The 11772-nt window shown below is 61.6% G+C and overlaps 2 protein-coding genes across 5 annotated transcripts; one reads left to right on the top strand and one right to left on the bottom strand.

Annotated features, from left to right (window-relative positions):
• Nucleotides 1–216: 216 nt before the first annotated feature.
• Nucleotides 217–6319, bottom strand: LOC311632890 (uncharacterized protein; the record flags this gene model as incomplete). 4 transcript variants are annotated; one of them, XR_014796853.1, is made up of 4 exons in its annotated part: nucleotides 217–903; nucleotides 3801–3862; nucleotides 5760–5923; nucleotides 6042–6150. XR_014796853.1 is itself a non-coding variant. In XM_084904891.1 (3 exons), the coding sequence occupies 3 exons, from the start codon at nucleotides 4623–4625 to the stop codon at nucleotides 295–297; spliced, it is 948 nt and encodes a 315-aa protein (XP_084761017.1). In that variant the 3' UTR covers nucleotides 217–294. The 4 variants fall into 4 exon arrangements, 1 of the variants encoding a protein (XP_084761017.1); XR_014796851.1 differs by lacking the exons at nucleotides 3801–3862; nucleotides 6042–6150 and adding an exon at nucleotides 6197–6319; XR_014796852.1 differs by lacking the exon at nucleotides 3801–3862.
• Nucleotides 6320–6645: 326 nt separating this feature from the next.
• ZNF503 (zinc finger protein 503) lies at nucleotides 6646–11114 on the top strand (the record flags this gene model as incomplete). Its single annotated transcript, XM_084904841.1, has 2 exons — nucleotides 6646–6939; nucleotides 7770–11114. 2 exons carry the CDS (start codon nucleotides 6646–6648, stop codon nucleotides 9408–9410), a joined length of 1935 nt encoding a protein of 644 aa, XP_084760967.1. The 3' UTR covers nucleotides 9411–11114.
• Between the last annotated feature and the right edge of the window lie 658 nt (nucleotides 11115–11772).

Here is an 11772-nt window from a genome sequence, read left to right on the forward strand (position 1 = left end):
GCCCGTGGGAGCGGGAACCTCGCTCGTCCTTTCACCTCCGAGCAAGCCCGTCTTGGGGCTCCGCTCTGCGCCCCAGCCCCGCCCGCCGACCGCAGCCGAGCTGGGAAGTTAGCCGTGCAGAGGCAACGGGAGGTTACTTACTCTCGGTCTCGAGGTGAGGGGAACGAGCTGGGCAGGGGGCTCCCCAAGATGATTTATTTTTTGTACTTTTAAAAAATTGTTTAGAGTTTTACATATGTCTCCTTTCCCCCTTCCTCCCCAAGAGGACTTCTGACCATTTCGCCTGGGGTAAGGCTAACGGGTCCCAAGCTGGGCGCCGACGCTTCTCCGAAAGCTCTTTCTGCAACTTTGAGAAAGCCATCTAACTCCTCCCGGGTGCAATCCCCGCCAACACAGCCTCGATGTCCGTCCGCGGCACCTTGGCGACTGTGTTGGCGAGAAATAAGGGAGAGGCACCTTCCCTAGCATTGCCAATGCCGGGGCCGCGCTCTGCAGGCTGCCCCTCGCCCTCTTCGCCGACAGCCCAGAGCCTCCGCCGAGTCTCCGCTGCAAACTTGCATCTAAGAAAGTTCGGGCTTCCTCTGCCGGCGAATTTGCTTTCAGTTTTCGCTGCGGGCGGGCTCGGCCTGGTGGGTTCCCGGAGCATCCACAAGCACTGGGGGCTGCTAGGCACAGCGGGGCAGCGAGGGGCCCCTCGGCCCGAGGGGGCTGGTTGCCCAGCCTCCCCGGAAGGCCCCCCCCCCACCTGCCGCCTGGTGAGCACGGGAGGCCACCTTGTGTCGCGTTGCAGGCCGGTGCGTCTGCAGACAGGAGAACCAGGAGGCGTCGCCCGCCCGCTGGCAGGGAGCTGGATTTATTCGGATAGAGGCAGTACACACCGCAGCCAGAGAAATCCCATCGATTCTAAAAAATGACAAGGTGGAATTTATTGGATCAAGATTCATGTGTAGTGCAGGGAGATGAAAATTACACAAACAGCTTCACGTCCAGGGTGAGCGGAAGATCGCTCCCGGCTCAAGGGCATGTAACATAACATCTGAATATTTAGATCTTTGGAGGGATGTAAAATATTATTAAATTCTCAGTGTGTGCACATGCAGTTACGTTGGGAAAATTCTACAGCAAGGGTCTTTTTACAGCCCCTGCCTGGGCGTAATCTAGGCTCGAGATAATACTTATGTCCAGATAACCACACCGCCCAATATCGCCTATAGCCAGAGTGAGTTCCACATCATCGAGGGGTGCATTATGTGTACCTCCTTAGACATCTGAGGCATGGCAGAGGTAAGATACATTTAAGGAAAACAGGCGCGCAGGTAACTGGGCCATTGCATCGCTACAATATTTGTGTGGATAGAAATAAATATTCCTACCAGGCCGGCTGTGGAGAATACACACAAATTGAGGGGCTTCGGAAACCCGGGGTTGGGGGTCACGGGTCCTGCTTCTCTGGCGCCCAACCCCCCGAGGGGGGCTCAGACTCCACTCCCGTATGACTGATGGGAGAAGCTGGGCCCAGACCACCTGTACTGTCCTGGGGGCAGCGAAGTGGGGTTCCCAGATTCATGAGCAGTGAGGGAGCCTTCCTTGGCTTTTAGGATAGCAGGGCCTGGGGGCCTATGGGCAGTCCTTCCCCCTCAAAATATTTGAACCACCTCTGAATTCTGGTTCCACCGGGCTAGGGCAGTGGCCTCTTGGGCCTATGGATTTGGAGCTAGCCTGTGGAAAGGGAGGGTTGCAGAGAGAAAAGCCAGAGAACACCTGAAGGAAGGCCATGATTTCACTCCCAGGAGGTTAACAAGACCACCTGGCCCCCCAAGGGCCAGTGTGAAGCCACAGAAGCAGTTGTCTGGGTGTATTTAATTCTGACATGCTAGGCACCCCTTCACAGGATCCCATCGGTGGGTGCCCAGGCCAGATGCCTGGTGGGTCTCCGAGTATTTGCAACAGCCCAAGCAATGCCGTCAGCGAGGCCAGAGACATTGCAGCAGTGAAATTTCCAAGGCCAAATTCTAATTCCACAATGAATGGGGTGCTTGCAACTTTGTCCACCCATGTCACTGCCCTGGTCTTTATTTTCTCACCCCTCCAAATGCAACCAACCCTTAAACAGACACAGACTTTCTTGAGAGCCCCTGTTTGAGGGAAAATTAGAAAGGAGTTGGTCACGAGTTCCTGGAAATTGCACACTCTCGTGAGGCAGCCCTGGCTCAGAGGAAGAACCCGGGCCCTGAGAAGGCCCTTCTCCAGAGAGGGGGACTGCATACCTAGAAGAGGGAGAGGATAGGAAATATTCCTTGGCAGGGGAAAAGGAAGCGGTGGGGGAAGAGAAGGAGAGATTAGGGAGAGGAATAAAAAAGAGAGAGAGAGAGAGAGAGAGAGAGAGAGAGAGAGAGAGAGAGAGAAGATGGGGGGGGGCGGTAAGAGGGAGAAAGCCAGGGGAGGAGAACAGAGAAGAGTGCAGGCCCTGTGGAGACTCGGGGAACCGGCCAGGCTTTGGTTTCGGCAAGGTGGGTACCTTCAAGTTCTCCAGAAGAGGAAAGGCCACCGGAACCTCCCCCTACCAGCCCTGGAATCTAGGCCCCGCTCCTGGTCCGGAGGGTCAGCCCTGAGTCCCTCGGCCTCCACGCGCTCCCTTCTCTCCCCCCTCCTCGGGGACCACAGGGCGGGGCCCTGCTGGGGGGGGGGCGCCCGGGGGGGCGCCGGTCCGGGACTCTTTGGGCGCTCTGGGCCGGGCTTTCCAGCTCGCCGGGCCTGACCTGTCAGGCGGATTATCTTCGAGGGAGATTAATAGGGGAGGCGGGCTGCAATAATAATCGTTTTGTTTGATGTGACAACTCTGATAGGCGTTGATTTACTTACAAACTGATAGGCTTTTAATTGAGCGCCTCCGCCGAGCCCGAGATGAAAGGGAAGCCGCAGTGAAAGGCGGCCCGCCTGCCCTCCGGCCTCAATACTGATTAGCCATCTCGACAGTGAATAGTTCAAGGCATTTTCAAACTTTTTTTGCATCCACTCTCTCTCCTTCTTTCTCCTCCCGCCCCCCTCTCCTCGGGTATCTGCCATGCCCACTCCTTTTTCAGAGGAGACAAATCATTTCCATTGTGTGCAAATAAAATCCACAGGACATCCACGCCAACCGCCGCTGGGAGTGGAGGCATTAGGCCTAGCGCCGAGTAATTAATAAACCCCCACGGCCCCGCTGGCCTAGGAGGATTGGGCCTCCGGGCGAGAGGAGCCTGCTCAGATCCTCCTGAGAGCTCGGGAGCGAAGGCCTGGGTTTGGGGAAGGGTGAGTGCGCGCGGACCTGCAGGCCTGTGGAAGGGTGACCCGCTCCGAGTGACCCAGGGGCCACCCTCTGGTTTCCCAAGCGCTGGGTGTCGGGGGCTGCCGCACCCAGTTCCAGAAGAGGGAAGGAACTGAATGGAGGGGGTGGGCACTCCCGTGTTCCCTTCCAGCTATGGCCACCGCCCTTAGCACTCAGTGTCTGGGCCCCAAGGGGAGGCCTGGGACACCCGGCTGGGAGCTCCACGGCGGATCCAGGCCGGCACCTCGACAGCCTTGCACTCAGCGGCACAGACACGCACACACCCGCCCCGCAGGACGCGGCGACTTCACAACGCGCTGCTCTTCCCAGGCAGTTTGGGACCAACTGGGACTTGCTCCCCAAAGGTGATCAAGACAACCTTCCCAGCCTTGCCGCCCGCTCCCCAGCTCGCTTGCTCGGTGCTCGCAGACAGACCCTCCAACCCTCCTGAACGCAGGTGTGTCCTTACACCCTCACGCACGCACATACTCACACCAACAAACACACTCCGCCTCACTCGCCTCTTCAAGTTGCCATCCCATGGAGTTTGCCAACCTGAAGAATCAAAGGATAAGATTAAAAACGCAGAGAAAGAATGCCTACAACAAAATTCTCAAACTCACCCCGAAAAGTTCTCGGTACCTGTTCGGAGTGGGAGGCAGAGGCAAAAACGGGGGGAAGAGGGGAATGGGATGGGTACAGAGGAGGGGGCGAGCCCCGCGGAGGGCAGGTCCAAAACCCGCCCCGAGCGTGTGCGGGACTCTGCCCGCCTGGAGACCTGGCGTCCGCCCGGCCTCCGCCCCCCGCGCGGGACCGCCCGGCTCCCTGCGCTCCCGGCCCCGCCATGTATCAAAAGGATTGACAACAAAAGAAGAGTCGGGGCGGAAAAGGGGGGGGGGGGACTCAAAGTCTTCCAAGTCCTTCCACGGAAGGGGGTGTGTGTTCTCCTCCCGCCCCCGCCCCTCTTTCCAATATCTGCGACTTTCTGAAGGTGACCCCCCTGGACTCGATCCAGACGCGATCAAAGCCCTGACGACGCACCCGGCGGCACAGTCATGCACACACGCGTGTACGCAGAACCAGGTACACGGACACACGCACAGCGCCTCCCCTCTTGCTCCCAAACAGCCGAGTGACGATGCAAATCCAGGGGAACGCAGCAGCCCCGCTCCGCTTCCCGGGAAGAGCCCGCGTTCCCACAGGCGGCCTCCCCGCCCTCTTCGCTCCTCGCTCCTTCCCTCTGCTCTCCCAGCGCAGGGCAGTGCCGGCTACGCGGTCCACGGATTCGGAGTAACCCCGCTGCCAAGCCCGCTAGCATGGAGCGCAGTGGAGAAGGATTGGGGAAGCGGCCAGAGTCTCCCTCCCCGATACACCCATGGCCAGACCTCTTCTTCGCAGCCTTTCAGCCCTAACCACCACCCCCCCACTCCCCCACCTCTGGGTTCAAAGAATTGAGAGGGCTACCCCACCATGGACCGCCGGGACTCCAGGTTACACTGGTGATGGGGGCTTAGGAAGAAGTCGCCCCGTTTGGGATCAGGGCCCTACGGAGGGTGGGATGGTCCGCAGCAGGCTAGCAGCCTGGCACCCGCACACTGCGTGCCCCCCAGGGAATGGATATTCCAGGGGAGAGAGCGAGGGAAAAAAAAATCTCCGATCTCAGATATCCCCGCCGCCCGTCTCGGGTACCAGAAGCCGCTCCGAACTCCGAGGCCCCAACAGACCCAAGTCCCCAAACGTGGGGAGGGCGTGTGTCTGCCTCCGACACCCGGAGGGGTGAGGCGCGCGCCCAGGGCCTCGCACCCCTCTCGGCACCCTGCCTGGCCGCACCTGCGCACTTTCCCCTCCCTGTTCATCTTTCCTGCCGCCAAGCGCCTCCCTCCCCTCTTTCCTTCTCTTTCCTCAGAGCCCCCATCCCCTCCCGTCCCCGGAGGCTGCTCCCCTTTCCTCCTCCTCCTCCGGCTTCCCCTGGATCTCTTCCTTCCTCTCCGTCTCTTTCTCTCTCTCCCTTCTTTTTTCCCCTTCCAGTCGCACCCGCCTTGTAATCAGCAACAAAAGCTGACATAAATCACGGGCGGATTGACAAGAGCTGACAAATAACTGATTGATTGCGGTCGAGGAACATTGACAATTGATGGAGGGGTGGAGATGCCCAGAGAACTTGGCGGGGGAGGGGGGGGACCGGGTAGGAGAGAGAGGAGAGGGTGGCAGGGCAGAGTAAGAAGTGGGGGCTGAGTGTGAAACAGAGGAACCATGTGACCCCGGGCCCTGCCCCAATCTGCGAGTCCCCGGGCGTCACGTGGCCGCGGAGGGCGGGGAGCCCGGCGCACAACTCCGAGACAAACCGCCGCCGCTGCCCACCGAGCTTCTGGTTTCTCCGCCGCCGAATCCCGGGAAATCAAATCGGGCGGGCGGACTTCCTCCAGCAGCCCGCTCCCCAACCCTTCCTTACCCTGGCCGCGCCGCGAGAGACATTTCCATTACACAGGAGGAGAGGCTATTTGGTGTTCGAGGCCCCCGGGCGCCCCTGGCACTGACAGTCCGGCTGTTGGTCCAGCGTCTGCCGGTGCTCCGATCCAACGCCACCACCTCCGTCCGTTCGTCACATGCACCCTCCTGCAAAAGGTTTCAGTTTATTTTCGAGCTGGGAAAAAAGGAAGGACGACAGGAAGAGGGGAGAAAAAAAAGAGGGAGGCGGCAGATAGCAAACGTAGAATAATAAAAGTCCAGCTACCCTTCGGATCGAAATCGAGGGAGGGGACTAGCGGCGGAGGTGGGGGGCTGGGGGCGGCGAGCTGGGAGCTGCCCATTAAAACCGGCGCTGGGAGTCCGGGCCGCGGCGGCGGCGGCGGCGCGGGACGCGTCACATCCCCTTGACCCTCCAATCACCTCGGGCTCCCATTTGATTGGAAGGCGGCAAAGGCTTTCATCTCCCCCTCGGTGCAGCTGCTTTGGAAGTGAGTTTCCTCGCCAGAGCCCCGGCTGGACAGGCGGCGGCTCGCACACACCGCAGAGAGCAGCGCCCACGCCGGGCCGCGAGCGCGCAGCGCAGGGGCGCAGCCCGGGGCGGACACGGCGAGCCCCCCGGCGGTCCTGCAGTCCCGCCGGCTCCCGCCGATCGGCCACGGCTCCGCTGCCAGCCGCCCGGGATTATTCGCTTCTGGCTCCGGCGGCAGCGGAGAAGGCAGCGCGCTGGGCGCTGGTGGCCGCCGCGCCAGCTCCTCCTCCTCCTCCTCCCGCTGCAGCGGCTCCCGCTCCCCGGGCGAGCGCGCAGCCCCGAGCCCGCCCCGCGCCTCCCGGAGCCCGCCCCCCGCTGCTCCCATGCGCGCGGGAGGGTCATGAGCACAGCGCCCTCGCTTTCTGCCCTGAGAAGCAGTAAGCACAGCGGCGGCGGCGGCGCGGACCCGGCCTGGACCAGCGCGCTCTCTGGAAATAGCTGCGGCCCCGGCCCCGGCTCGTCCCCGGCCGGCAGCACCAAGCCTTTTGTGCACGCCGTGCCCCCTTCGGACCCTCTCCGCCAGGCCAACCGGCTGCCCATCAAGGTGCTGAAGATGCTGACCGCACGGACTGGCCACATTTTGCACCCCGAGTACCTGCAGCCCCTGCCCTCCACGCCCGTCAGCCCCATCGAGGTAAGGACCCTCTCCCCCGGATCGCGCTGGGACGGTGACCACCATCCTGGCTTTCGTATCACAGAATTTCTCTTGGGATCTGGGGCGTGCAAGTTGGGGGTGTAGGGGGTGGGGGTCGAAGTGATTCAGCTCCCGGGTGGGAAGAGAGGAGAGGGCTCCCGCACCTTCAAACTAGGGCGGAGGTACCCTGGGGTGTGACTGTGAGCGGGCAAGGCACCCAAACTTGTTCTTCCCTTTGGGATGGAAGCGCCTAGCCCAACCCAGGCCCGCTTTCTGCCCAGACAGCGGACGGGAGCCCAAAATACGGCTCCGAAGTCTCAGTCCTCGGGTTCCCCTGAAGCTGGTACACAGCTTCTGGGGCGCAAACCTCCTGAGCCCTTACTCTGGAGAATTAGGGATGGGGTGAGGGTAGGGAGACGTACAGTTCTGGGTCTGGGAGTCAGAAACCAAAACATTTAGTGGATTTAAAACAAACAAACAAACAAAAAACACCCAATTTAGCGCTTAGCAAGGGCATGGAAGGCCCAGTTTGGAGGAGAGGGGTGTCTGCTACCTTTCTCAAGGACGAGTGTGTGCGTGTGTGTGTACAGTGTGTGTGTGTACAGTGTGTGTGTGTGCGTGTGTGTGTGTGTGTGTGTGTGTGTGTGTGTGTTTGTGTGTGTGTGCAGGGGGTGCCGCCTGGCATTGAGCCTCCGGGTTAGGAGGATCTTCGCGGCGGTGGCGGCGGCGGAGGGGCGTTTGGATCCTAGAAGCCAGGGTTCTAAAGGATCTCCCCTTCTTTCTTTTTGTGCCCCCCCCCACCTCACCCCCACCCCTCAATGACCCCGCAGCTGGATGCGAAGAAGAGCCCGCTGGCGCTGCTGGCGCAGACCTGCTCACAGATCGGGAAGCCCGACCCCTCGCCCTCCTCCAAACTCTCCTCCGTCGCCTCCACCGGGGGGGGCGCAGGCGGTGCCGGCGGCGCCGGGAGCGACAAGGACGGCAAGCCGGGGCCCCTCAAGCTGAGCGACATCGGCGTGGAGGACAAGTCGAGCTTCAAGCCGTACTCCAAGCCCGGCTCGGATAAGAAGGAGCCGGGAGGCGGCGGCGGCGGGGGCGGCGGCGGCGGGGGGGTGTCGGCGGAGAAGTCCGGATTCCGAGTCCCGAGCGCCACCTGCCAGCCGTTCACGCCCAGGACAGGCAGCCCCAGCTCCAGCGCCTCGGCCTGCTCGCCGGGAGGCATGTTGCCTTCGGCCGGGGGCGGCCCGGAGGGCAAGGACTTGGACAAGAAGGACCCGGACGCGGGCGGCGGCGGCGGCGGCGGCGGAGGCGGCGGCAAGGGCTCCGGGGGCGCCTCGGCCGAAGGGGCGCCCGCCGGGCTGGCGGCTCACGGCCGGATTAGCTGCGGCGGCGGCGGCGGGATGAACGTGGACGTGAACCAGCACCCAGACGGGGGCCCCGGGGGCAAGGCTCTGGGCTCGGACTGCGGCGGCGGCTCGTCCGGCTCCAGCTCCGGCTCGGGCCCCAGCGCGCCCGCCGCCTCCTCGGTGCTGAGCTCCGGGCTGGTGGCCCCGGTGTCGCCCTACAAGCCGGGCCAGACGGTGTTCCCGTTGCCTCCCGCGGGCATGACCTACCCGGGCAGCCTGGCGGGGGCCTACGCCGGCTACCCGCCCCAGTTCCTGCCGCACGGCGTGGCCCTGGACCCCACCAAGCCGGGCAGCCTGGTGGGCGCGCAGCTGGCGGCGGCCGCGGCGGGCTCCCTGGGCTGCAGCAAGCCGGCGGGCTCCAGCCCCCTGGCCGGGGCGTCGCCGCCCTCGGTGATGACGGCCAGCCTGTGCCGGGACCCGTACTGCCTGAGCTACCACTGCGCCAGCCACCTGGCGGGGGCCGCGGCCGCCAGCGCCTCGTGCGCCCACGACCCGGCGGCCGCGGCGGCGGCGCTCAAGTCCGGGTACCCGCTGGTGTACCCCGCGCACCCGCTGCACGGCGTGCACTCGTCGCTGACGGCCGCCGGGGCCACGCCACCCTCCCTGGCCGGCCACCCCCTCTACCCCTACGGCTTCATGCTCCCCAACGACCCGCTGCCCCACATCTGCAACTGGGTGTCGGCGAACGGGCCGTGCGACAAGCGCTTCGCCACGTCCGAAGAGCTGCTGAGCCACTTGAGGACCCACACGGCCTTCCCGGGGACGGACAAACTGCTGTCGGGCTACCCCAGCTCGTCCTCGCTGGCCAGCGCCGCGGCGGCCGCCATGGCCTGCCACATGCACATCCCCACGTCGTCGGGGGCGCCGGGCAGCCCGGGGGCGCTGGCGCTGCGCAGCCCGCACCACGCGCTGGGACTCAGCAGCCGCTACCACCCCTACTCCAAGAGCCCGCTGCCCACCCCCGGCGCGCCCGTGCCCGTGCCCGCGGCCACCGGACCCTACTACTCCCCCTACGCCCTCTACGGACAGAGACTGACCACCGCCTCGGCCCTGGGCTACCAGTGAGAGGGGCGCTGGGGCGAGCACCGCCGGAGAGAAAGGAAGGAGCTGGGGGGAGGGGAGGAGCGCCTGGAGGGGCGGGAACCAACGGGGGGAGAAGCTACTGTCACCCTCGCGTGTGGGGATGACCCGGGCGGGAAAGGAAACACTATAGAGATGCCCGCTCGCCCGTATCTGTCTGCTCCCTGCCTCCCCTTCCCACCCAAACTTTATAAAAGTTGGAGAAAAAAAAATATCATTTGACTTTTTATAGAAAAAAGAAGGAAAAAAAATAATTGAGAAAGTGTTCATCGGAGGACTTGCATCGGTGGACACTGGTATTTATTTATGTTAGCTCCAAGCGGACCCATGGTTCTAAAGTGCATTATTTAGTTCGAGCTCCGTAGATAAAAAAAAAAATAAAAATAAAAAAAAGGAAGAGGGGGGAAATGAAAAAGGAAGAGGGGGATTTAAAAATGAAAAAAACGAACCCTCCCGACCCTTGTAGATTATAAATAAACGCAAAAACCACCACAGAACTAGAGGTCTTCTCTTTAATGTTACTTTGAAATTGCTATGATTGTATTGTACGTTCTTATTTAATGTCTGATTGAAACACACAACTTACATGCATGTTTGTTACAAAAAAAATGAAAAAACGAAAACAAAACAAGTCACGATTTGTCAGCTCTGATTTCAAATTGCAATTATTTTTAAGGTGTATACCATTGGAAGAGAATGGGTATTTTTTTGTATGTATTCTGGAAGAAAACAACAAAAAAAAGGGAAAAACAATTCTATTCCAAAACCTCATTTGCCTTATTTTGTTCTTTAAAAGGAACACTTAACTATTTTTAATTTTTAAGTACACCCGCTGAAAAGGGGACAAGTAAGGTTTACGTCATGTACTAAAATAATAGACAATGTATCGCTTTAAAGATTAAAATTCCGTATATTTGATGTATTAAAAGGTTTTACTTCTTATTATCTTTATTATTTTTATTTTTATGTTTTTGGTGAAAGAGAAAGAAGAGCAAAGGCAGCCACGGTGGCTCCCTGGGCCTCGTGCCCACCCTGCCCGGGACCACGGCGGTTTCGATTGTTCTGCTGAGATTTTCCGGGAGAGGCAAAGGCTTCGGAAGGGCTGGCCCGCGGTGGGCTCGGTCTTAGGGAAAAATATTTTTCAAGAAGGGACTTAACCATCTGAAAATATCTTGTCCTTAGCTATATCGCTCGTTTCGTTTTCCTCTTTTTCTCCTAGCAGCCTGTTTATTAAAAGTGAAAGAAAATGATTTTTTAAACCTTTCCTCTTGAGCTTTTTAGGAGTTGGGGTTTCGTTTTGAACAGAGCACCGCAGGCCACGACTCAGGGGAGGTGCGGTGCTCGGCCCTCGGTCCCCCCTTTGCTCCCCAAGCCTCTCGGGTCCGGGCCTCGGCCGGGACGGGCTGGGGGACGGGCTGGGGGACCGGGGCCTCGGGAACCTGTTTCCCGGGGTTAACGGGGTTCGGGAGAGCGCGCCGAAACCCTGCCATCTCTCAGGGGGAAAGTGATCTTGCTGTCCCTTTCCTCTTCTGGCTGCCCAGGGCCAGAGATGGCCGCCAGCCGATCCCCCCAGACACCCCCTTCCACCCAGCACCTCCCCTCCCCCGGCTCTTTCCTCTCCGGAGCCCGGACGCCCGGCTCGCCGGCGCCGCGGCTGTCCTTCCGCGTCCCGATCCCTCTGCGGCCGGTGCTCTGTCCGGTCTGGGCCGCAGGAGAGGGCGGCGGGGCAGGGGACCCGGAAGCCCCTTCCAACTCCACCCCGGCAGGGTCCTGGCCGTCCCTCTCGGCCTCGCGGGGGCGGCCCGGTGGGCGCCGAGGACCATGCTGGGCTGAGCGCTGCTCCCCGCAAAGCCGCGGGGGACCCTCCGTCCGGCCCGGGTCCCGCGGCGCGCCGCTCCCTGCTCTCCGGTGTGGTCGGCGGGACCGGGCTGCCTGGAGCGCCCGTGGATCCGCGCAGAGAGGAGCCCTAACCTTTTCTTTGGGGGGCTGGGAAGAGAGGGGGGTGCGGTTCGGGACACGCGCTCCCCAACCCCCTTCCTGCTCACAAACACACGCTCACACCCAGGCCTGGGGTGACTGATCTGGCTGTTTGGGCGCCTTTGCTCGGATCCCGGCACCAGGGCGCCGTGACGCTGAGCGCGCACCGAACCCCCTCTCCCCAGGGTCAGGCCGCCCTGGGTTCCCCAGCCGCCGGCCTTCCCCGGTGCCAACCTCCCCCTGCGGCCTCGGGAGGCTCCCGCCGCCGCGCAGAGGCCGTCCCGGGCCTCGGGCCTCGCTCGGCCAGGCGATCGCGCTGCTCCCGCCGCCATTGGCGCGGGGGTGGGGGATTTGGAGAGTCTCCATCCTC

Source organism: Pipistrellus hanaki (genome assembly GCF_964339955.1).
Source record: "Pipistrellus hanaki genome assembly, chromosome: 14".
NCBI lineage: Eukaryota > Metazoa > Chordata > Mammalia > Chiroptera > Vespertilionidae > Pipistrellus > Pipistrellus hanaki.